General features: G+C 37.4%; 1 protein-coding gene across 1 annotated transcript in view; it reads left to right on the top strand.

Moving 5' to 3' along the window:
- The window catches only part of NME7 (NME/NM23 family member 7), a 90937-nt gene that overhangs the window by 24757 nt on the left and 39453 nt on the right, over positions 1–26727 (top strand). Inside the window, exons 4-9 of the mRNA XM_030235146.2 lie at positions 1286–1396; positions 5474–5524; positions 7897–8104; positions 11059–11164; positions 24004–24068; positions 24870–24938. Of these exons, the coding sequence (XP_030091006.1) occupies positions 1286–1396; positions 5474–5524; positions 7897–8104; positions 11059–11164; positions 24004–24068; positions 24870–24938 (610 nt within the window). The remainder of the gene's footprint in view (positions 1–1285; positions 1397–5473; positions 5525–7896; positions 8105–11058; positions 11165–24003; positions 24069–24869; positions 24939–26727) is intronic.

Below are 26727 nucleotides of genomic sequence, written 5' to 3'. Positions count from 1 at the left end.
TTAGGGTCACTTAAGTTTCAGAGCAAATGTAGTGGAAGTTCATCCATCTCCTGTAATCTCAGCATATTTGGCCTGGCTGGAATATATTGCTGCTAACCTAAGGGCTGCTTTCCATGCTATGCTGGTATATAAAATAGGAAATTTGCAATTATTTGTGTTTCATTCAAGGAAGTACTGCAATAAAAAATTCCATCTTGGAGAGCCTGCTTTATTGGAAACAGTGTAAAAGATGGAAAGTGCTCTTTAGGATTGTCAGAGATGTGGCGTTTCTGAGATGCAGGGTTAAATAAATCTGTTGGTTTGTAAGCCAAGCACATTTGAGGCTGACTCACCACAAGACGAATGCAAATAGAAAATGCAATTTTACAGACCTTCTCTTTATGCTTGTTATTTTTGATTAATAATATGTTTAGTGCTGATGGTGTTCTTGGTGCTGTGCAAAGCTCACTAAAACAGTCCTGGCCCTGGGGATGTGAAGTGTAAAAAAAGATAATTACCTAGAAGAAAGGGTGTACTTGGAAACAAAGATGTGGGGGAGAGTGTAGAGATTTTTGGATTGATGTCCCTTAGAATACAGAACATAGCTGTCAGTCAGTATAGGAGATTAAATACCTCCTCTTCCATCTTTTTATTGTGTCTATTAACAGTGTCAGCTATTTGGCATGCACATTCTATACCATGAAGTTTTTATACTGTACCAAGCACAAGAGGATCTTCTTCTCTCAGAGGTCTTCAAGTATTTTAAAAGTATTATTAAAACAATCAAACTCTGAGTTTTATGGAAGAGGCACATGTTTAAGTAACATTTTTTAACAGGGACTTTAAAAGCTTCAATTTTATGTGCATGATTAACATCAGGGAAAAAGGGAGCTGAACAAGCAGAGAGAGAGATTAACAATTCAGTTGTGTTCTTACCGAGACTGAGGAGCTGTTGAAATACCAGTTATCTAAGGAAGATGTGGTCAAACTGTGTGCTGTGAGAGGAAAGGGAGAAGTTGGTAAATAATAACTTCTGATGGAATGTTGTGAGCTGACTTGGGTTAGAAAGCCAAGGAAATGAAAATGTGCAAACCTTGTTCTTATCAGAATAATGTGTTGCACAGGCATTCAAGAACAGCATGGAAATAAATTGATGAGACACTGGGACAGTGAATATGTGACAGTGACAAAATTTCTCTTTCATGTGCTGGTTTTTTGTCTGAATATGAATCAAACATGCACACCAAATGCTCTAAGGAAAGTTGTGTTGGCTCTATCTCTCTAATTATTTTTTTTTCCTCCCCAGAACACTGGCTTTGATTAAACCTGATGGAATGCGTAAGATGGGACAATTATTTGATATCATTATTAATGCTGGGTTGACAATAACTAAGGCCAAAATGATGCTGCTTTCAAGGTAAGGAGTGCTTAAGGTTAGCTCTGTTGTATCTAAATATTTTTGCAATTAAGAATATTCTCTAAAGCTATTCTGTGTTGTTCCATGTGTCAGATCCATTCCAGTGAGTAAGAGAGGTAACTCATGAAACTCGTCAGTTTCATAGTTCTGCAGGTTTCTGAGAGTATTTAGAGATTTAAGCTAAGTATTAAAAAGTGCTGTGCAAATGAGTATGGGTGATGAAATACGTTGTTACCTCATTCTCAGGGGTTCCAGGATGAGGGAAGAGATGAGAAAGCTGACTTCATGTATCAGAAGGCTTGATTTATTATTATATGATAGGTAATATATAAAAACTATACAAAAAGAGAGAAGGATTTCACTACAAGGCTAGACTAAGAATAGAATGGAATGAATAACAAAGGTCTTCTCCCAGACCGAGACCGGCCAGACAGGTGATCTGTGATAGGCTCTTAATTGCAAACAGCCTGATGAGGCCAATCACAGATTCCCCCTGTTGCATTCCACAGCAGCAGATAAGAATTGTTTACAGTTTGTTCCTGAGGCCTCTCAGCGTCTCAGGAGGGGAAAAATCCTAAGGAAAGGATTTTTCATAAAACATGTCGGTGACAATACGTCATGTCTGTATGAACCCAAGGTGGCTACCATAGCTTTAGCAGTCCAGCAGTGTTTACTACTGACATGTCTGTATGTCCTCACCTCAAGGCTTCCTCATACAGGTGGTATTGCTCATTATAATAATGTTGTCTTTAAAGTATTTGGTTTGCTTGCTCTCAGTAAATCTGTTGTCTTAATTTTTGCTCTCAGATTTTTGCTGCAAGTCCTAGGAAAAGCAAGTGATCTTCTCATGGCACAATGTTCAATAGGTTTTACTCATGCATCCTCCTAATCCCCCAACCTTCAGTGTTCTCCACTTCTTAATGAGTCCCAAGATTTAAAAGAAGGATTGCTTCAGAGGAAAGAGAACATCATTAATTTACCATAGAAGACTTTCCCAAAGTTACTGCATTATTTTTCCATTGCTGCTTTGCCAAACCTATTCTTATGCAACATGTTTTTGGAAAGAAAAGCTTTCTATCTGACATAATACCATTTTCATGTATTCTTAGAATTTATGTATGAGGTCAGCATCAATTTTTCCTTCAGAACCTTTTTGGCTTTCTGAAATACTGATAAAATAACTATAAGACTTTCTCCTCGTGTTTCTGCATACACCTGCTGCAATATCTGATGGTACTGGTTCCAGATCCTCCACCCAACAACTTCAAATCATGAGTTCAAACATGTTTCTAATGTTTCTTTGCAATTCAGAATGTTCTTTCAATCTAGCTTTTTTTTTTGCTTCCTCTCTCCTGTAATATGAGAGACTTTATCCTGAACTGTTGTTTTGGGTGATGCTTTGTTTGATTGTCTGTCTGAGAAGTCAAACTATTGAGCCAAGTCACGTGCTTTAGAGTTGACTCACACTGAAGGGAAGAAATTGAGACTTGAACTTTTACTGCCTACTACAATATAAAAGTTTCTGGTTGTCTTGTCTTATATATATATAATTATTAATAAGCACAAGAATGGGCTGTGATACTGAATAAATTTAAATAGCATCCTGAGTATTTTGTGGTTTCTCTGCATACAATCTACTCAGTTTCTTGGGACTTTTCCATTTTAAAATGATAGAGCCATGGCTTTGCCAAAGTCTTCTACCCTTACATTTCTGCAGGCTTGCTTGTTCAAATCATCATCATCATCATCATCTACTGCTTTCTTTAAAGGGATTATTAAGAACATTTGTCTTTCAATCACTGTTAAGTAGAGTCATGCCTTCTGTAAAAGTTGTATCCAAGATATGGAAGTGTGGGCAGGCACTTAATTCTTCAGTCTCTTCCTTTAATCCTGTGTCAGTTCAGTCTGTTATACATAGGTGAACACTTTTTTCCATTATTTGAAAACAGAGAACTAATAATGAAATTAAAAAGGAACTAAGTTATACAACTCAGCTGCACTTTGATATTTATTTCAGTCAGAATTGTTAACTGAGTAGTAGAGCTCAATTTGTTTCAGAAACAGACCTCTCAAATACTTCTTTGCAATCAGAAATAGTAATACTTAATCTCTTCACATTCCTTTTTCATATTTGCTCTCCAAAATTCTTTGGTGAAATAATTTCAGAGAGGATTTTCTTGTGAAATAATGAATTCTAGGCAACCTTTTGCACAGTGTAGGCTTGAAACATGAGATTGCAAGAGTTCCTGTGTCTAGCATAATTTTTACATCATGCTTCTCCCTTTGTTTGAAAAGGAAGGGAAGTAAGTCTACTCTGTGGTTGATAAAAATATTTTGGATCTTGAATGGCTCATACTTATACTGAACTAAAAACAACAAACCAGGAATTACTCAGGTCATTTTGATTAAAAAGCTGGAGAAAAATGTGACTGTTCAAACATTGATAAATGTTAAGAAAATTAAATTCTGCTTATGTTCTTCTTGATGTTATTTCTTTCCTCTGGCAATATTTGGTTTAAGTCTGGACTGCAAATGGGAGAGAGGCATCAAAAGTGCAATTTCAGATGACAGAACTATGCCTTTGTTCATACTTGGAATCTGTTATTTGAAAAATATGCAGGCAATTTCTGTCAGTAAAGAGAGCTGCTGAAAATGAGCAAACTCATGAAGACCAGAAAAAATCAGAAGACTGTGCTGCAGGTAAAAACAACTTTCCAATTTGGAGTCTCACCCTACAGCACTGCTTTATTATGAACTCTGTACCCGGAGTAGAGGTCAGCAATATTGCTTTCTTTCACTTGTCAGTCCTCTTGAAGAGGGTTGTCTTTCTCTACAAATTCCAGCTTCAAAAAGTTGCACACACCAGAATTTGGAGCAAGCCAATACTGAACCTGTGTTCTGAATGGGATTTCTGAAGCTGCTAAATAGCAGGTTTAGAGCTGAAAAACTCCATGGATTTTTCCAGCTGCTGCTATGTAGAAAAAGCAGTTCAGTAAACAAGGGTAAAACTTTAGAAGCAGCTGGAGAAAAAGATGGGGAAGAGAGTAGGTTGGCTGGTGACCGGGGCTGGTGGGATGAAAAGCCACAAAATGGTGTGTCCATTGGTGCATGGATGGTAGCTCTGCACTGTCGTGGTCCCCAAAACCGTGTAGTTGGGTGTGTGAGCCCAGTGCTGGCAGGAGCGTGGCTGTGGCAATGGAGAGCTTGGGAAGGGCTACCACCCTGTCTGAAAAGGACATCTTTTTGCTTCCAGCTCCTGAGAAAAGGCTGAGTAACAGCTGTGCTGCAGACACACTGGGTATGCCTGGTAGCCTTTATTTGCCTGGCAGTGTAAGGAGACCTCTCACTGCAGAAACCCTATTGCTTTGGAAGAAAGCATGCGTAGTCACTGCTGTGTTCCCTGAGGAGACTGCAAGACCAAATTGAGTTTTGAAGTGTGAAAGTGTGGGAGAAATCCAGGACAATGGAGGCCATTGTGCTGCCTATGCAGCACAATGGTCTCCATTGTAAGATTTGAGGACACTGAATGGAAATCAGGTTATGCAGTATTTTGTTACCCACCAGTTTAATCAAACACTAGCCCTGATAAAGAAGTGTTCCAGTGGAGTAGATAAATTGTTTATGCTTTAAAACCAAACTTCATTTACCAGTATTCCCACTCAAACTGATGAATGATGAAAACAACATAACAGCAAATGGCTTTCAAGAAGGTGACTCTGCTGCATTTATTTCTCAGCCTGAGAATGTGGGGACCATCAATGACCGTGAAATGGGCTTTAGTAAATCCTTCTCAGAGCAGGAGCATGAGGAGTAGTCAGCTGTACTGGTAGCCACACAAAATATGAAATTTAAATGTAGTTTCTGTTATTGGACAGGAACACCCAACAAGTTGTCCAGCTTAGGAAGGCACTGCCTGTAGAAATGTGTTTATGGATGATATTTAAATGAATGATAATTGTGGTTTTCAGGGGGGTTTTATTTATGTATATATGTATCTCTGTGTGTGTGTGTGTATATATATCTATATATATCTATATATATATTTATATATATATCTGTGTCTCTTTACTTTTTCAGAAAAGAAGCAGCTGATTTCTACGCTGATTATCGAGCAAAACCTTTTTATCAGTAGGTATATCAATTTCAGCTTAACATGTATTAAGCTTATTTATTGAACACATAAAATTCATTTACCATTTTTGATGCCACAGGGTTATGGGAGAATCAGAGCTTGTCTTAGTTGAGTGGAGCCCTTTGCAAAGCATGCACCTTTTCTTCTTCTTCCAGGGAGAGATCCTTTTTTCAGCTCTTTATGGTTTTAACCCATGTTTTTTACAACCCAGTGGTATCAGGGGAATGTCTTTTGTCCCTCAGAAGTGAAAATGCTCCTAGCAGGGCTAAACTTCAAAGCCAACAGAAGGACTATCTTCAGGATCAGGGTGGAGCTTGCAGATATTGAGAATTAGGGGGAACACTTAGTTGTAAGAATTGACTTGGTAACAAGTATCCCAAATAATAAATAACTGAAAGGATAGTTCATGGCAGTAAAAACTACTGTACTGCTACCCTTGGACAAATGTCAAACTTGCATGATGGTAGACTGCTCCACCTGATGCGAGAAACCCTAGTCTTTCCATAACTGACCAGATGGATGCTCATGACACCAGAGATTGAATTGTTTCTACTTTCCCTGAAAGTGCCAGCAACTTTCTTTTCCTCCCTCCCCACTGTGCATTCTGGCTCTTCTAGGGAGATGGTGCCTTGTGTTTTTCAGCCATGTTGGTGCATGGGTTTTCACTGATGTGGTTGAAAGACTTGGTTTCAGTACTGACACGAAGTGCTTGAGAACTAGCATTGCCAGATGCTTTCCAGCATCAGCAACTGATTTGTTGTGGGTCCAGTCTCAAGCCCTTCAGAGAGACATGGCCCCAGACTAAGTCTGACCATGTTGGAGGTCAGAGAATGCATGATTTGGAATTGCCTTTTCTTTACTGAGTAAGCCTGCTTGAATATGTTGATAAATAATCAAGAATTTTGCCTGAAGTGTTATTTCACAGATGTCTGTCTATACTAATGGTAATTGTCTGAGGAGCTGTAGCCTTTTTCTACTGTGATGTGCCTGTCTCCCGTCCTACAGTCCTATTGGCTGCATCTTCTGTATAGGATTTTTCTCTAAATTAGAAATAAAGAGCTCTAGAGCATTCCAAATCAAATAGAAACAAGAAACTTCAAGGCAGTAAAGTGTGAAATCTACGACTCATATTTAATGTTGTATCTTGTCTTTAAATTCAGATTTCATTTGCAACTTCACTAGTCAATGTAAGTCTAGTGAATAGTAAGGAAAAATAACAATTCTATTTTTTGGAAAATAATGGTTTTCATATTCAAGAATTTTTTAAAAAAGAATATTCAAGGATTAGTCTGCACAGTAAATAATATTGTGGAAATTGCATTTTTCTTGGATGTATGTGTGAGTACTATTTAACTGTCCTAAACAAGCAGACTCCAGTCGCTTTTTTTTGTGTTGTTTCTTTATGCAACTTTTCATAGTTTTAATATTGTTTCTTTTTCAAAAAACTACTAGGATTTCTCTTCTCTTCTTGACTGGTAATCATTAGGAAGAAGGTAGTTGGAGAAGCATGCACATCCACAATTATAACTGTGTAAAGCTCTTCTTTTAAACAAAATAGTACAAAATTCAGGGGCAGTGTTCTCCTTTGTTGGTTCTGTCCAGACCAAACAGTGAAAAGACAGGCTTACTGGTATGCATGTTTTGTGAAGATACTGAATTATAGTTATTGGTGTTTTGTTTTGTTTTTAAATTGAATGTTTGGTTTACCAATTTTTGATGGTTGTTTTCTATTGTGAGATGGTCAGGACAGGAGGTAGGCTGCTTCTGACAGCTTCTTCTCCTTGCTTGGATTTATCCTGTTAAAATTATTTGAGTAATGCCAAGATGTAATAGCTCCCTTTGTAAGTCCCTTCTCCCATGCAAATTTTCAACCCCTCCCCTTTGCTCCCTCTTTGGACGTTGGCTGGGCAAAATCCGTGGGAGAGATCTGTGGGGCAGTGGGGAGTTCAGCTTGAAAGCAGTGCTGATATTCTGTCAGTGGGTACACATCCAAGCCATGTATGAGAGCCTTGAAATGGTGCTGTGCAGAAGAGGAAAGCTGTTAGACAAGTGGTTACCAGGATCTTTCTTTCACTGTTAACAGGACGCCAGTACTGATCCTTTAAAAATTCTTTTGAACTCTAAGACTCTACAGAGTAGCTTGAGTGAGTTTGGGTTATCTACATGTTGGTTTTTTCCTACAGCCATAATAAGGGAATGTCTGCACATCACCTAATCTAACCTCTTCCTCAAAGCAGAGTCAACTTCAAAGTTAGATCCGGTTGCTCCAGGTCTTGCCAGTTTGAGTTCTGAGCATCTCCACTGGGTCATGTTTTTTGTTGTTTTTAATTTGTAGCATGGATCACCATGTGCTCTTTCCATTTTGCAGTGAGCTTCTCCAGTTAATAATGAGTGGCCCCATCCTTGCTATGGAGCTCTTAGGAGATGATGCAGTGAGTAAGTGGAGAGCAATAGTGGGGCCAGCAAACCCTACAACGACTGAGAGTGATACACTGGACAGCATCTCAGAGAGCTTTGGACATTGTGGCCTCAGAGATGCAGCTCATGGCCCAGATTCAGTTGCTTCAGCTGCTAAAGTAAGTTTTTGACTCTTTCTTGTCTGAGGTTTATTTTTACTTTTATCTGCTAACAAATGGATTAGGAATTTCTCATTTTGTCTCTACACTTGAGTCCAGAACTAGTTTACATATTCTTCATGTGCTCCTTTTTAGCATGGAAAAATAAACTGTCTGAAAAGAAAAATCTTGTTTATCACAAAGGTAAATCTTGAGTGCTTTGATCAGAAGAGCATGCCTGGCCATTTTTAATGTCTCCTGTACATCACAAACAGCAAGTTAATTGAATAGCCTGTGTAATCTACCTATAGTCTACTGATGTTGGTCATAAAAAGAAAGGGATTAAACAATGAAATCTTTTTGTGCCGTCTTGTGTTTCACACATCTGTTCTCCTTCACAGTTGTCACTACTGCTCTGCTTGCAGCCTTTTTTGCTGTTATTGTTCAGAATGAAAAATTAAAAACCAGGGTACTTTGTAGTGCTTTGTGCTTTGAGAGGTAACACAGTGGACATAGCTTTGAAGAGTTTGGTTCTGTTTTGCTTTGTTTGCCATGTTTCTTTTCTCAGTGCTAAGAAAAAGCCCTGGGACTGGGTAATAGATATTAACATTTCTATAGAATTAAGGGGACATTTGTGTGCATTGTTGTGGGATAGATATGCTAATAAATGATGGCAAGAATAATGTTTATCTCATGGTTTATTGATGTGTTACTGTGGTGTCTCAGCTGTAAACCACTTTAACTGAGGAAAGATACCAGTTGTTGCTTCCTTGATTATAGTCTTCCCTCTTTAAATTGAAACAGCTGCAGTAGCACAGCTGCAGAGAGACCTCTGGTTAAATAGTTAGATGTCTTCAAATAGAAAGGTGAAAGTTTCTCTTTTTTCCTGTGTACTACCATGACAACTGTGCCAGCTTCTGAGCTGAGAGTGTAGGAAAGAGTATAAGAGTATCTATTAGCATAAATTCTTGGTTAGAAGCATAAGTGTGTGCTTAGGTTTTAGTTTGTTATTCTTGTTGCATTTCATTGTTTTTGAAATTATGTCCGAAGGCCCCGTTCATCTGCAGCATTTTTATGACACTGGGATTATTTTGCTAAACATCTGCAGGTGTGTGCATCTTTGTGGTGTTACTGATACCTATCTTTAATAAATCAAACAAAATTTTGAATTTAGTGCCCCTGTGCCTTTATTAATTTAGTAGGCCTAGTATTATATGGCTGTATAGCAGTTGCTATGGAAACTAGTTGGCTGTGCCTACAGAAGATTTGCTGAAAAGAAGGAAATACACGATAAAGGGACCTAAATTAACTCTCCTGACAGAAAACTGAAGTCTCAACCGCATTTAATGAATGTATTGTAAGATGAACACTTAGAGTGGAAAGCTGCATTATTCTTTTGATGGCTAAATGACAACTGATGTCTCTGATACATTCTAAACTGCTGTCTCTCTGCAGGCCAAATTTTGTAATTTCTTTAGATCAGGAATAAAGGGTATGGAAATTTATTATTTTTTTTTTCTTAAGGCTCCACAAGATTATAGTTTGGCCTTTCATTATGCAAGTCCTCCAGCATTATTGAGTTAATTTCCATTTATGAATTTAATGGATAAAACTAAGTGTTAACTATTACACATATTTTACTGCCTTTTTCTGGCTGCTTCTTTTAGAGTAAATAGCAGTTAATAGAGTGGAACAAGTTCCTTGAATCGTGCGGCATTTTATCAGTAGAAGGATGTAAGGAATGAAACCTATTGTCTCAGGTGCGCCCACTTAAAACGTAGATTATTTGCCAGCAGAAAAAAAGAGGCACTTTTTCCTTCTGTAGAAAGATCCATTGTCCAGGATCCATTGTCCAAAATGCAAAGCACGACAAGTTTGAATTGTGTAATTCTGAAAGCAGTAATGGTTGAAGTGCCATGAGCTAATTGTGAGTTTATTCCATTTAAGTTGAGCTAGTAAATTAGGGGAGACAATTCCAGGAAATGGCCTTTAGCATCGCTACTGTTATATGGGAAAAAATCAAGTATATTTGATAGTAGTATTTCTTGGATGAAACATTTTCTCTTAAATAGAAATTATCATTTCTCTTGCTGAATTTGACCGATAGGTATGAAACAGAATCTGTGTTTTGCACGTTTGTTGATTGGCAGATTGTGTAACATATGTGAGTAAATGGTGATGGAAAAAGTGTGAAGCTGGCAATGAACAATGAAAAAATATCATTGAGGAAAGAAATCTGACTGCCAAGTTCACCCCATATCGTCTAAGACACAAGGTATCTGATGCCTAAATAGTGATGGTGGGAAGAAAGAAATTGAAGGCAAAAAGGTTCCTTTGATTTATCTGAGAAATCAAAGCAATTGAGTTCATCAGCTTCAATTCAGTAAGACTTTTAAAAAAATTATAGGGCCAATAAGGCATGAGAAGTGACTCAGCAATTTTAGAGAAAGTTTAATTGTTTAAGATGAAAGGAAGAAAATGTAAACAACTTGGAAGGAGGTCAGTTTTGTATATGGAAAGAAAACATACTGAGAATGGATAATAGTTGTATTTTTGCTTATGTAGTGGAAAAGATGATTTGAAAAAAAGGAAAAATAAAATATGTGTGTAAGGGAGTGGATTTGGAAAGATACTGAGGAAAGTGAGAGAGCATTAGTAAAGCTGGGAGCACCTCTACCAAATAATTGTTGCATCAGCATTTTGAGTGCTCCGAGTGTGAACAGATTGCATTGCAGAACTGAAAAGGAAGACATTGTAAGAAATTCTCCAATCCTGTTTTTGTGATTGTAGAGATGGTGCCAGAGAGGAAAAGATACATTTGAGATAATGCTCCAGGGAAGTATTTGTAGGAAAAAAATCTGCACTAAAGGTTTATCTTCTGTGATTATGGATACTTCAGATGTTGTTACTCATGATAAAAGCTGATGTGTGCACCTAGATTGATCTAAAATGTGTTTAATTACAATTGTTTTCAGGAGCTGGAGTTGTTCTTTCCCTCCAGTGGAGGCCGTGGACCAGTCAGCAGTGCCAAATTCACAAACTGTACTTGTTGCATTATTAAGCCTCATGCTGTTAATGAAGGTAAGCAATGCAGATAGCAGAGGAGAAAGCAGTATGTGTCCCTTGTATCCATGACCATTCCTGTGCCCTCTTTTTGGGAGAATGAGACTGTGTGAGCACAGGAGCATAGGGTGTATTTCACATGAAAAGCTTGCACATACATTGTCTTTCATACACATTTAGTATTTCTGCAGGTCATTTCCATGAAGAGTGAGTGGGTCATGTGCTTTCCATGCAGATACCTGTTCACTTCAGAATAAGAAGGGAGACGCAAAAAATAGAAAGATTAAAACCTGTGCGAGTTGTGACATATCTTATTGTGACAGCTTCCCATGTCCTTGCTCCTGTCTGCCCAGCACAGTCACCTGCTGGAGGTTAGCATCCTCCCAGGAGAGTGAAAGCATGACACCTGGCCATGATCCAGGGCCCTCCACTCAGGCAGTAGCAGATCAGATTAAAATGACTGACAAAGGGAGAATTGTGCTGTTATGAATCTCATTCTGCTGAATGCGGTGGGGATGGAAAGTAGGAAAGGCTAGTTTATGAAAGTGAGCTAAAGACCTAAAGCATTTGGTGGATTCTGTGATACTTTCTGTGCTGGAGAATGCCCTGGGAGTTTGCTGTATGAGTACTGGAAATGTTTAATGCTCTGCTGTTACCATGCAAAAATAACCTCGCTTATGTGTCCTGTACTGAGATTCAGGAGCATGTGTAGGAGCAGTGAGTGCAGTAAAATATTTTGACTCAGGCACTGCAACAGTATTTTTGAATGCAGAAAAAATATCACCATGTGAGAGCATAGAGTTTTTTCTTAGTAAGATGTAGAGCACACTGCAACATTCTAATCACTTCTTTGTGGATAGCTCAAATTGAAACAGCATAAGTGGCTGGAGCAGTTTCCAGGCCTTTCACACCTCAGGTGGGATGTCCAGAGAGTTTGCTGAAGTAAAAAAAAAGGTTTTCACAAGAAGGAGTTTCATAGTTGCTACTGATTATGTGCTTGTTATCTCTTCCAGACCTTGCATGGTATCTGCTGCTGACAAGTCTGCCATGCAGCAATGACACAGTGATGTTCCTTTTACAGAAATATGGGCAGCAGCTGAGACTATGATTTTACCCAGCTACATGTTTGCAGAGGACAAACCTTTCTGTGGCAGGATTGTTAGGGTCCTTCATTTGACTGTAAAAATGGCAAAGTGGATGGCTTGGACTGTTTTTTTTTTAGACTTAACATAAAATTTCTATTACATATAGATGTTAAGACTCAGGTTTTCTCTTCCTATTTTTAGTCTTACTCATCTCTGTAGATTTCAGTGTGCTGTCTGTTCCTTTTATTTCTGGAACTTCTCTGAATTTTTCTGAGCTGCCCGAAGACAAACTGTGACCCTATTTGCACATCCCTCTGGGTGTGTGAGTGCCTGTAGGAGGGTGAGGGTGGTGAAGAGAGGAGGTATGAATGTAGGTAAACAAAAAATGTGCATGCACATCCAGCTTTGCAGTGTGAGTGCTGGTCTTAACGTCCCCTATATAGTCCTTTTTCTCACATCACAGAGGGCTGGAAACTCAGAGGACAGCTGCCAAAAAGTAACTAAAGTTTGAAAGATAAAAAGTGTACCTTGTGTGAGTGTTCTCCCTCCATACAGCTGTGATTACTACCTTCAAAAACAAAGAACTCAGAATTGACTTTTCTAAGTCAGCAAACTGTTTTAACGCTCTGTTGTGGTTTATCCACAGCTGGCCACTAAACCCACCGCTCGCTCACTTCTCTAGGACTGGGGAGAGAATTGGAGAAGTAAAAGGAAACTCATGGGTTAAGATAAGGATAGTTTAATAAGTAAAGCAAAAGCTGCACAGTGGAAAAAGGTGGTTTGGCAAAGCCAGAGGCATGGAGAGAAAATCATGTGGGTCAAAGCATCAGAGCCTCTTTTGCATTGGAGTTTTGATTTGTGCTCTACAAATTTTCAGTATTGAGTATCTAAAAATAAACCTTTTTGCAATTTCCTATGCACTGCTGAGGCTTTGAACTTGGCTATCTAATTACCATGTATATAAGCTACTCATTACATATTTACAATTACTTGAAGTTCCACGTATGTACTTCAGTTTATATGGAGATCTAGTCTTTATTTCTGTAGAGACATTTGGCTGAATTAATGATTTGAATTTTGCTTTCTGGCCCTTTTCCCCAGTGTTTGTTTTTCCTACAGAGTCTGTTACATAACTGATTTGTAGAAAGAAAAATCTTCCTGATTTTCTGTCCTGGAAGATGATTTGCTTTAATGGCAGCTGTAAACTAGAGTACTTTTCAGGATGTGTTGTTCAGAGTCTCTGGTTTATGCTGGTTAATTCTTGGGCACAGTACTCTTAGGAAATGATTTCCATTGCCACAGGTGGTTTCTATCCAGTGATAAAGTAGAGGAAAGTTAGTGTTGGTTTTATCTCTGGCCTTGCTGCCTCTCTCCTGATGGACGTACAGAAGTGTCTGGTCCTAGGCAGCCACAGCAGCACAGCCCAGCCAACCACAGCAGGACCTGGTGCAGTGCCCAGGCACCTGAGAATTCCTGTAAGCAGGAGTGTCAGCATGTCTGCCAGGCTGCAGGGGAACCCTGGCCTGGTAAAGGGTCTTGGGGGACTAAGGTGAAGTTTAACCTCAGCTGTCAAGAGCGCTCATAGTGTTGGCATTGCTGGCCCTCTGGGAATGTGTGCCACGCATGCCTCTTAAAGAAGTAAGTCCATAGCTATTGTGTCAGTTTGGTGTCAGCATAACATCTGTGGAGGATCGGAAATGGGTAGGCCATGGAAGGCAGTGTAGCCCAGAGCTCTGGACTAGACAGCTTTAGGGAGCTCCCTGGTGCATGCTCCCAGAGGAGATGGAGAACTTACCTAGCTGGCAGCAGTGAGGTAGTTGTATTTTAACTATGAAGAGGCTTTGCAGAGCAGTGCAGTTCCTCTTCACTGAGAGCTAGAAGAATGTAAAAGCAACCCGATGCTACTCCAGGCAAATTTGTTCTGACCAGTGCTATATCAGGGAGACATGATGGGTTTATCCCCTCTAGAATCTGTTAACTTCTCAGTGTCTTTCAGTTTCCTCCTCTTCTCCTGAGACCAGTTTTTAGTCAAGGAGGATGGTAACTAGTAAGCACAGCTCTAGGATTATATGGTTAAGTTGTTTAACAATTTGAAATTTTTAGTGTTGGTCTGTGTTCTGTAATCCTCCTGCTTCTTTTGCTTCTGATACTTGAGACACAAGATCATAGTTGCAATCACTTAAGCATTCTCTTTTTGTAATTCCTGTCATATGAGTAGATCTGGAGGTATTGGCACTAGTGCTCAGAAGCCAAACTTGTAAATTCACCATAATGGGTAAACATCAGTTTAATGCCCTTAGGACAGTTATGATTTGACTGTTTTGTGAGCAGAAATAGCACTTTATAGATCACTGGGTGGGATTAACTTTTAATATTTTTATGTGTAACAGTTTAGTCATGTTTGCTGTAGGAAGTAGACTTTGGTATTTTGTGACAGGTTTAAAGTTTCTTTGATGTGGCCTTTAGCTTCTTCCTTGGAAAATTAAAACTCTATTTTAAAATAGAGTTGATCAGGCTATAAAGACTAAGGTCAGAAGTGTGTAATATGCAAACTGAAAAGGCTGCCTAAAGAAAAGGAAGCCTCTGTGGTTTTGAGAGGTCCTGGGCATGAGACTGACTACCCAGACAGGTTTGCTGTCCTTGTACGTGTTAAGCTTGAGATTTTGTTCTAACATTTCTGCTAAGTTAAATCCTTTTCCCTCTTAATTAAAAATAGATACAATGCTGTCTTCCACAGTATTCTTCAACTAAAGAAAATTCAAATCGTAGAAAATAAAAGGAGCAGGAATACCTTCTTGCCAAGTGGAAAAGATACTGTGTGGAAATGTGGTTTTAGACGTGTTCTGAGTGGATGATAAAACTTAGACCTCTTCTATATTAACTTAGTAGCTAGTGGACAGCTTTAGAAAGTTGTAGAACTTTACATTCATTAACTAAATGTTGCATGACAGGAAATCATAAGAATCATATTTCCTTCTTTATGCAAAGGCAGAAAAATTCCAATTGAGAGAGTAGTTTGTAGTTCCAAAGACAAATCTAAATGTGACAAAAAGAATACCAAGGATGGTAGTTCAGTCTCAGGCAAGTACAAAAACAAGGTTTACTTATGTAGAATCTCAAGTGAATTTACTGTACAAGAGAGAGTGAGGAGAGGACTGTAGAGCATGGGAATCCAGCATTGTTGTGGATTATCCGACTGCAGACAACTGAAGAACTGTCCTGACACACAATACACTTGTTGCTCTTTGAAAGAGAGAAGGCATGACTATGAAAATGTTCAGTTCACCTCTGTATAGTGCTAAATATACTTACATGTGTGTAGTTAGGAAATTGAATAAGCTGGAAAAGAAAAAGAGGATGGTATATGGAAGTCGAGATGCAAATCTATTATCACTCTCAGCGCTACTTATCTATTTCATAGTTTTTTCTCAAGGCAATTTGTATTCATTAGGTATAAAAACTCTGGAAATTGTTAGCTTTTTTTTACCCTTTTAGGCATAAGTTTGAGTAATTAAGTATTTTTATTTTCAGGAGACCTAGAATTAGAACAGGGTTTTCAGAAAACTGGCTTGAGAAAAAATGAGAAGTGCAATTTTCTCATAAGTTATCTGAAAGTACATCTTCTGTCTGCAGACAATAGAAAGGTGAAGTGCAGATGCTGTGGAGTTTACCCCGTTGTAGGCAGAAGCTTTCTTTGGATTTTGTCTACAAGACTGAGTGCCAAGGGACATCAGTGCTAGCCTTAATGCACTTAGCAATTTGAAGTGTGGAAGGAATTATTCTTCGCAGATAGAATATGGAAGTGAAAAAAAAATTGTGGAATGAAGACAAATCTTTGCAGATACTTCAGAGTGGATGGTTTGAGATGTGACCTCAGGGTATTCCCACATGCAACATGGCAATCTTAGTGCTGGAGTCATGTGAGGACTAACGAGTAAAACACTGCTTTCAGCTGCAGGCATTCTTTTGCAGACAGACTTGCCCAGAGAGGAGAGATATTTTATGCTAAATGAAGTGCAGTTTGTTTCTTGTGTTTTCCTCGAATATATATACCATGTAGGATGTAGAAGCATTTGGTGGTGTCTGGTGATGCTGGGATTTTTTTGGTTGTTTGGATTTTTTTCTCTTTAGAGAAGCTAGAAAAAAGTAGTTAAAGTGAAAACAACCTACTTTGCCACTTCATCACTGTTTTTTAGAATAAAAAAAAATAGCTTTCATGAGGTCAGTCATCCATACGCTTCCATTTGTGTTGTTAATTCTTTGCTGTAGTTGCAATGATGGATATTCCTTGGATATTCCTTGAATCAGGAGTGTATAATTTCATTGAAATCACTCAGTGGTTGATGGACATCAGAACATTCATGATGAATTACAGAAATTATGTGATGCAAAGATGATGAAACTGAATATAAACTGCATAACACTGCTGTGGAGAATAGAAAATGCAAAGATATAAAAAAGAGAAGATCTGGCAGAGATTCAGGGAAAAGTTTGAGAAGTTGTTGGTAAAGTGATGCAACAGGCACAATCTGTGTTCACTATGTATCCACTGGTTCTCCTTAATGAAAATCCAACTAATTTATCATATCCAGTTTCTGGGCACTCTGTTTGAAAAAGAACAGAAAAAGAGAGGAAAAAAATAAGAGATTTAACCAATTAAAGCTTTATGGGTTTAATTTATTTAACCTGAGATAGGAAGGACAGGGATATACAGCTTTCTATAAGTAGATTTACAAAATATGAGCATATTTACTAATTTAGAAGAAAGAAGATTTAATGTAATCATTAGAAATACTTTGTAGTGTATCACTGGCCTGATGTTTGGTGATGTAATGGAACCTGAAGTTACCAGAAATTTTGGAGAACGTTTTAGAAAAATGAAGAAAATGTGGCCATGCCTAATCTAACTCATTGTACCTTGGAGCAAAAGGTAAATATATTGAAGTCTCTTCTTTTACTACCCTTTTCAAATCAGAGTGTAAGGAGAAAGGCAAGATACTGGATCTGAAGACAGCCAAGGTACAGAATATAGGAATATGTAATAGTCTTTTGCCAAGTGGAAAATAATTATAGAGCTTACAGTGTATTTACTATTGTTCTAGAATGGTGAGTTGGTGAACTTTTCAGATTGTAGGGGATCACATGAAGATTTTAACCTCCAGAATTTAATTGACAGTGAAATAGTAGATTAAAGTTATTGTTTGTAATTATGGGCTAATGCACATTCCAAGGAGTAATTTTAACCACTTCCTCTCTGTAGCTGTAACCATTAATGAGAAGTCCTATGCACAGTGTTCAGCAGGGATAACCAGAGAAAAGGAAATAAATGTTACTAAGATTGTGAATTGTTTGAATTGCAATACTGGATGCTTTCATATAATCCAGTGGTACAGCCTCAGCTAAAATATCATGTTTAGTTTTCTCCACACTTTAAAAATATGCAAAAATAAATGAAATTTGTTGTAGCCATAGAAATATTCTACTAGCCAGAATGATGGCCAATAATCTTCTTAAGTTTAAAGAAAAATAAAATCTGATTGGATATGCTAAAGGAGTACAAAGTAATGAACATCATGAAAGAAAGAGCAAATCAAACTGGGTATTTCTTTTGAAACTTTCTTTTAACACAAGAACAAAGAAAGACAGAAAACTAAGCTTTTCTGGGTTTTGGGTTATTTTGCAGATTTGAGTTCAGCATAACTGAACTCAAAATATTGTACAATTGCAATTTATTGTTGCACAAATATTGACTTTTCTTCATAATATTGCTTTCTTCTCCAAATTCTCTTCTCCAGTGGTTCACACTGCCCAGCCAAATTGTTGGATACTTCATGTAGTCTGGCTCTGATCTTTGCCTTGAATTTCTCTATGGCCCTTTGTATCTGAATGCTAAGTGTGACTTTTCCCATCTGTTCCCAGGCCAGAATTTCCAGAATACCTTTTTTTCCCTATGGATTGTCGTCATTCTGCATCTTATAATGCTCTGTCTGGCATTCACATGAGTGGTCTTGCCTTGTTCATAGCAGTTTAGAAAGTTGCAGCTGAAATTAAGCCTTTGAACCTTTCACCTCCTTTGAATCTGTCAGTTCCCATTCTCAGCTGTGTCACATACTTGGTCATTTTGGTTTCAAGACCCCCTGAGATTTAATATCTGCCTGCATAATTTTTCTTGTGCTAGCAGTATCCTGACTTCTACTTTCCAGTAAGGACTGTGGTCATATCTTTGTTTTCACTCCTTTAACTTTCAGTATTTTCAAATTAACATTTTCTGTAAAGGTTTTCAGCAGTGTTGCAGTGTTGACAAAGTTCTCCATAAATGTCTGTAAAACTGCCCTTCAGACTTCTCAAGGTTCTCCTTTAATACTGTACCTAGACAGAAACGAGGGATAATGGAAAATCCTGGATGCTATCACTATGAACAATATTCTCTCAGCATTTCCTCACATGCTCCTCTCTCCCCCATCTGTATCCACAGGTTTTTTCTTTCCCTCCTCATCACTAGCCTGGGAAGCTTTTGAGATCTCTCTCTCCTTTGCTGGCCCAGAGTGAGTCACTTAAGAGACCCTCTGTCATTCCCTGGTGTGCCAGAGCATAGGTACAAAAATGACTGCATATCCCTTTTCACACAGTACACAGTGGGGCTGTGAGACCAATAATTATAGATTATCACCATGACCAAACTCATGGAAAGTCTAAAAATGGCAGTTTTATGCTGCATAGTAAAAATGCCTTGAGTTGTGTTATTCCTAAGTAGAAAAAGAAGAAAAGAGAGAGAAACCTTGTTCTTCAGGGTATAGGTTGACCAAATGATAAGAAGAAGTGCACTTTTTGAGAGGACATTTGTCGTTTACTTACTGCCCAGTGTTTTTTAACGTTGTCTGAAACAAAGATTAGCAAGAACTTCAACTGAAATACATTGCAGGAGGGCCGAACTCTAAATCCCATTTTTCCATCTTCTAGAGTTCAAAAAGGACTTTTCTTGGAGTCAAGTCTGTGATTCTCTGGAGTTTTGAAATAAGACCTTACCACTTGGCAGTAAAGAATCAGATTATTTCATTATCCTATGAAGCAAAATTGCATTTCAAAATGTCACAAAAAGATATGAAAATAAATTGCTACTTTTAGTTAGTGATATGTTAAGCACCCAGTACAGGTTACTTCTAGAAATGTATTACTGGATGAGATGGATCATCAATCTGATCATGGCAGGTTTTATATTCATGTCAAAAACCCCCTGATGTTTAAGAGGAATTATTTTTAATTATTGGAAGGATTTTAAAAACTGACATATGGAAGCTGAGATGAGGAATCTAGTTCTTCCCTTGCTTTGAAAGCAGTCTGCTGTCTTGCCTAATGAGCTTTATTTAGAGAAATGGTTAAATTAGGAAACAGGTCAAGAACAGATGGAAGAGAATGTAGCATTCCTAGTCCTAGGGCTGGTGGTTCATAGTGCACTGGGACTGAAAGGTCCCAGTAGCGCAGCTGCTGTGGCTCATTGATTAAAGTTAAGAGTGAGTTGCATTAAACTGTATTATTTTATCCCAGTGCATAATTCTGCAAACAGCAGTAACATTTTTCAGTCTGATGTCTTCCCTGCTACTTTCTGTTTCTTAATGAAGGACAATTTTCAAATGTTTTTATGTTGTAAAGCAACAACATTGTAATGTAACGTAATGTAACGTAATGTAAGGTAACCTAACGTAATGTAATGTTATAATATAACGTAATATAATGTAATGTAATATAATGTAATGTAATGTAATATAATGTAATGTAATGTAATATAATGTAACGTAATATAATGTAATGTAATATAATGTAATGTATATAATGTAATGTAATGTAATGTAATATAATGTAATGTAATATAATGTAATGTCATATAATGTAATGTAATATAATGTGATGTAATATAATGTGATATAATATAATGTGATATAATATAATGTGATATATATACTGATCTCTAATCTAATATGATATGACTCTAATACTCTACTCTAATATCATCTACTCTAATATCATCTAATATCCTATACTCTCATCTACCTATCTAATCTACTCTACTCTACTACTAATATACTATAATATACTATCATCATATACTCTCTCTATCTCTCATACTGTCGTGTAGTCTCATAGAATAGCACTATACTGTGTGTAGTCTCATCGACTATCATCTAGTCTACTCTTACTGTAACTGAGGAAGTCTTGGTACTTTTACATTTTACCTGATTCAAATATATTTGAAAATTATTTCTGTCTATATTGGAAGATTATTATGTCCTGTACAAGGTATGTAGTAATATAATGCTGCCCAGCAGACAAAAAATGTGTGCCCGTGCTCCCTTTCTTTCACTGTTTTTGCTTGGATTAGTGTTAAATTTCCTCAGTTGCATTTAGTAATGCTTGGGATTCTTTTGTGCTTTGAGACTGAAAATTCATCATAACTGGTGCCTAATCTGTGGCTTTGATTTGTGTTCTTACTGTAATCACATTTTAAACATCCACTGACCCTATATGAAAAGTCCTTAGAAAGTTTTCACTACAGATTTGGATTTTAAAGTTGAAAAGAACTGTTGAAAGCTGCTGAAATGGCATTCTAATTAGCTCATATTTTCCTGAGCCTTATCTGCCCCCAAAGAAGAGGAGACGTCCCAGTTCAATCATGTAACTGGCTGAAAGCCTCAGACAGATTCCAAGCTGAGCCTTGAGCTTGCATTCTTCTGTTGCTTCAGGAATGCCTTTGTGCTTTTTGTTTCTATTTTGGTTCAGGTAAAATTTGAAAGGAAAGTGTCCCTAGGAGAAATGATATGTGGATTGCCTAAACTGGGAGAAGGGAGAGCAAGTCACTGGATCTGTGGATCTATGCTGCCACTGGCAACTTGCTTATGCTCCTCTGCCTCAATTTCCACATCTTGGAAGTGGTGCTAACATCCTGCTTTGAGAGCATAAATGAAATCTCATGGCCCTTCTTCCTCAAGGCACTTTGAATTTTTTTGGTTGAGATGTATATCTGTCTGAATGGTGGTGACAGTAAGTCCTTTGGTTAAGCCTTTTGGATGTTGCAGACATGGGCAGTCTGTCTGGAGCAACAAAGTGCTCTGCTGCTCTGATGAGTGAGAGTGAGCTCAGAAATACAATATAGAGGAAAATCTTAATAGATTTATCACAATTATTAAAGAAACCTTGTATCAAACACCTTTATGCAAGTAGTCTTCCTACTTTCATTTCTACGGTTAAAGGAGATTATCTCCTCTCTACAGAAGAGATAAGTCTTAGTGACTTCAGTAGAAAAACAGCTCATAAAGCTGAATAGAGTTCCCCTTTGCTTCTCTTAAACATGGATTTTATTTGAAGGTTTTAAAACTGCTGAAGACAAAAGTTCTGTAAAAAGCAGATCTCCATAATGAGGCAGAGTGGAAATTTTCCAAAGTAGAAATCCATTTTGATTTAAGTGAAATGTACATCTTTGAGTTAAGTCTGTAGCTTGCAAACATAGCTGTTTAGTCTGATTGCCTGTTCTTGCAAAAAGCCTAGGCTGGGAGAAACTGCTTCAGCTGAAGGACAGAGACAGAGTGAGCAGGGCAACATGACCCAGGAGTTCTTTCTGATAAAGAAGAATTAGCAGCAAATGTCACTTGAAATCAGTAGAATGAATATGTATGAACCTATTGTGAAATTGCATGCATATGTATTTGAGAGGGATCATTTTGGATCTGGAGTTCCCAGAGGTAGGCGTGTCATTTTAGAGGAACGATTCCCACATGCGTCCAGCACTGTAATAAACATACCGGCTTTACAACTTTCACAACAGTTGTGGAGTTTGTTTTGCTTCCACAAATCAATAATACCCCATAACTTGATGTATTTTAATTAGATGCTTGATGGCTTAGAGTGCCTATGCAAGTTGCCCATTTTTGACTGATGAAGTGTAAAATAGATATGTCAGGCAAAGCAGCTGTCTCTTATCTTTCTCATAGCTTTTTCCCTGCAAGTGACAGTGACCATTTATCTGCTAGTGCCCTTTCTTCATCTTTGCTGGTTTCTGGTGAAGCAGTTGACCAGAGTGTTGTCTCTGAAGATTGAGAATGAGGAAATGTTTATGCTCTGTCACATATTTAATTAGTTAATTAATTAAATTCATTTATTTATTCAATTTATTTATTCATTTCCTGTATGATTCCCAGCCAGTCACTTGATCTCTTTACAAAATGCCCATTCATCTCTGAAAACAAGACTGAAGGCAAGGGGGTGGACAAAAAGAAATCAGAGCTCTGGGTTCTCTCTCTGATGTGGTCTTATATTTCCTGGGCAAACCTGTTGAAGACCCTTCATTTTGCTATTGCAATTTTTTTTAAATCTTAAAAAAAGGTGGATTTTTTTTTCCTCTGGGTTCACAGGAGTGTTAAAAGGAAACTTTCACCAAAACATGGCGGGACAGTATAGTTGGACAGGAATTGTATTTGCCTCTGCTTACTTCTGTGTTTTCTAAACACAAAGAGCTGCATGGACTGAGTATGCACTGAAATCTCAGATATTCCCTTCAGTAGTTGGAAGACTTTTGGAAGAAATATGCAGTGTTTTGTAGAGGGAAGGCTTTTCTACACAAACCTTAGAATGAAAATATGATAGCAAATACTTCAGAGACATGGGTTTTTTTTTTCATTTTCATTTGTAAATACAATTTTTGAAAACCTTTCAACCCTTAGTCTTATTTACTCAGAGCTGCCACTGACCTTTAAATATGTTAGGAAGCTCTCCAGTCCCATGGCACAGGTATTAGTAGGCTGTATCTCAAGCATGCTATAACTTCCATACTAGCTTTGTTTTATTCTCATCTCCTCAATTTATGCAGTGCTAAATATCCTGCAATTTAAAGACTACTTAATAAAAGGATCTAATGACCAGGAGTCACATCCTGCTGTTGTCATTCATTACAGGGTATTCTTTTCTTTTCTAGATAAATGTCCAGAAATTTGTATTTTCCCACAAATTGTGCTAGAGGACAGGCATTTGTGTTCTATAAAAAGACAATGATTCTGTGAAATTCACTCATACAGAGTACTGTGCTTGGCTGACATAATCTCCAAAATTGCCTGATCTTGTAAGCATGGGGCAAATCTAAAATATACATTCAGTGGAAAATCAGTGGTTCTTGTTTTCTGAAGTTCCATGTTTTGTTTTACAATATCATTCAGTCTTTGAGGATGTGTTCTGGAGAGAATAAACAAGCAGTATCATCAGCAATAGCATATATGTGAGCTGTAAACTTTGAAGGAATAGGTTATTTTGCACTAATGTGATTTTCCCATAGAAGACATGAAATCCTGCGCTAGTTTATTTGTTGTCATCCTGCATTGTTTCTAGCTTAAAGTAGGACTGCAAAAAGAACAAGACAGCTGGTGCTCTGAATTGATGACTGATTAAGCATCAGTATTGCCAGTGGGTCTTCATTAAAAATATAAATCTTGGTCTTGCAGCAACTGGGTGTTTTGCAGTTGATCTGAGACAAGCAAAGGCTTCACTAATTACCTGTTTTGGTAGAAATGCTTTTCAACAGCTGCATGGAGTTTAATTATTTGAAACCATCAAATGTAAGCTTGTATAGAACATAGAGTGTGTGAACTCAGACCTCTTCTCTGCTTCCTTTCAAACATTACACAAACACTGTTTTTACAGTTTGAGAATAAGCAGTATATTGGCATAATACCTTTCAGTTGTAAAATCTGCTTTTTGAGATTGAATACTATATTTTCCATGTTTCTTCAGGGCTTTCTGGAAAGATTATAAAAGCCATCCTCAAGGAAGGATTTGAGATCTCAGCTTTGCAGATGGTAGGTTTCCTTTTGTGTGTTTTTATGATAAACAGAAGTTGGAGTAGTGCTGTATGCACATCATAGCAGTGCACAGGTGTCTTCCTGCAGTATAAAACTCTTGTGCAGGCTCTAGCAGTGTTTTGGGATCAGCATTGTCTTGGTGATATTTGTGTTTTAGTATCTGACTGATCAGCTAATCTGTTTCTGTTTGCTTGGTGACCTTGAGCCAAGACACTTTACTTCCCTGTATCTGAGTTTCCCTCCAGTTAGCAGGGGAGGTAATTATATCTGTCTCTTCTGGAGCAATTTGAGATATCTTTACAAAATGTACTAGCTAAGATTATTTAAGCTATTTTTAATATCCTTCCTTAATTTTTTAAAAATATATATTTAGTATGAATTATGGGAAATTATTTTAAAGGTACTTGAGGGATTTTGACACCCTGAATATCCTCTGCAGTTAAAAGGATTTGGCACAGAGATTGTTCCTAAGAGTCCTGCCCTTCAGTTGTGGTGAAAGTCTCAAGATCTGACATTCTCCTGTCACTCAGATCCCTATCACAAATGAAGAACAGTCCCTTTCTTAGTGGGATCAGCCAACACTACATTGTCTACTTGTATTTGATGTGGAAAAGATACTGTGTATTATGTTGCCTGTGCCATCACTAAGTTGCTGACAAACTTCATATTGCCATAGTAAAGCCATTCCTTTTACCTAGTAAAAGTTAGAGGATTCTGAATGTTTGCTGGTTAAGAATGGGTGTCTATGTATTCCTGTTATTGTTTAATATAGACTGGCTAACATTTTGGGTTTTTTAGTTCAACATGGAGCGTCCAAATGTGGAAGAATTTTATGAGATTTACAAAGGCGTTGTCCCTGAATACCTGGTAAGCATAAGTTTAACAAGAATCTGTTTAAAAATAAAATATGCTCAAGTGAGGAAATTACCACATTTCTTATTAGTTGGGATTGTGATGTGGTTTCTTTTATGAACCTGGTATTGAACAGTTCTAGTCTGTTCTCAAATTAATTAATTAATTGTGAGAATTGTGTTATGTGTATCATAATCAAGGAGAGCCTTTTATGAAAATTGTTCAGCTGAGGAATTTGTAAAATACAACAGAGTCATGTCCCCAGCTTCTCCCAGAAAAGTTATTGTATTGATGTTGAGCTATGAGACACCTGTATCTTTGTTTGGTTGGATATTGTAAGAGTGGCTTGGACCAAAATACGTTTATCGTTTTATTTACAATGAGGCTGCTGTGTTGGAGGCTTTCCTAATGACATCTTGAACTATTCTTTGGTTTATTTATCTGACTTTCATAAATATTCAGAAAAATTAAGAAGTTTGAGATACGCTGTAATCCCAGTGCACATCTGAGATTCTCTACAGTATTATGCTTTCTTATACAATCACGTAAAACTTCCTGGCTGCAGATAGAACAATGGGAATACAAGAAGATGAGCTTGTATTTCTGGATCACCTTCTCTCAGAGGATTTTGGTTCATTTTACTCATAGTAATTTTTACTTTACTATCTAATTTACTCATAGTAATGAGTTTAGCTTTACTGCCATGCTATTATGTTGCAAATTATCCTTAATTTTTAAAAGGCTACATTATTGTAAGTTTTCTACATATTTACTAATATTACTCTGAAAATGAAATTTTTATTATTTTCTTCCTCCTTTATGATTGTTCAGTCTAACTTATTTCAACAGGGTTTGTAGATTTGTCTTTAAATGGGTTAGGAGTGCTGTTAATTCACTCTCAGATTGGGGAATACTCATAAGGCCTCCTCTGAACATCATTTTTGACAAATACCAAAGGGAGATTTGACAGGCATACTTGTGAGTATGCAGCAGAATTTAAAAATGGAAGTATCTGATCAGTATTTCAGGATCTGAGGAGTCCTGTAGTGCTGAAAAGTCTCTGCTTTGAACAAAATGGGAAATTCTCTGCCATTTTCTGCTCTTGGGCTGCACAATCTTTAACTCTTTAACAAGTGGCAAATTTTAGTTGTATAATTTAATTGGAGAGTTACTCAGAAGGGAAGGTGACATTTAAACAAAGAAAGTCAATAAATAAAGTGTGTTGTAGGTGATGTCTAGAAAAGTGAGAATCTGGGACTCCATCCTGCAGGTTATGTGTGCTGGATTAACTCAGTTGAAAAGAAATCAAATTAATATTATTTTGCACTCAATATCTGAAATGCAGGAAAACATAGAAGAGCTAATCTTATGGTAAAGGGTTCTGGAGAAGGCACACATGGGAACAGCAATAGATATTGTCGGTGAAGTCCAAATAGGAAAGTGTGTTACAAAATAGGATATTGGAGAAAGAATATGACCACTTCTATATGTGACTCAGAACCGTCTGTTTTGATCTAAATTTTATTTATCATTCCAAAATAACTCAGCAGAAAAGATACTAGCATCCAGAAATCCCTTTAAAAAACTGCAGTTCCATTTCTTCTGGTTATTTCTTGTGAGTCAGATAAAGGTTTGACATTGTATATAAAGTACTCTGTGAAAAGAGAAAGCTGTACAATTGCCCAAAATTTTAGCTTTGTTAGTATCTCCTACATGGGATTTTACGTACTTTTGCTTAGTTTTTGTGCTGTTTTGCTTTTATTTCCTACACTAGCCAGAATAGAAAATGGGGGAAAAGAAGTGA

Source organism: Serinus canaria, chromosome 1 (genome assembly GCF_022539315.1).
Source record: "Serinus canaria isolate serCan28SL12 chromosome 1, serCan2020, whole genome shotgun sequence".
NCBI lineage: Eukaryota > Metazoa > Chordata > Aves > Passeriformes > Fringillidae > Serinus > Serinus canaria.
Note: the sequence above shows the minus strand (reverse complement) of the source record. Positions and strands in the feature narration are given on the sequence as shown.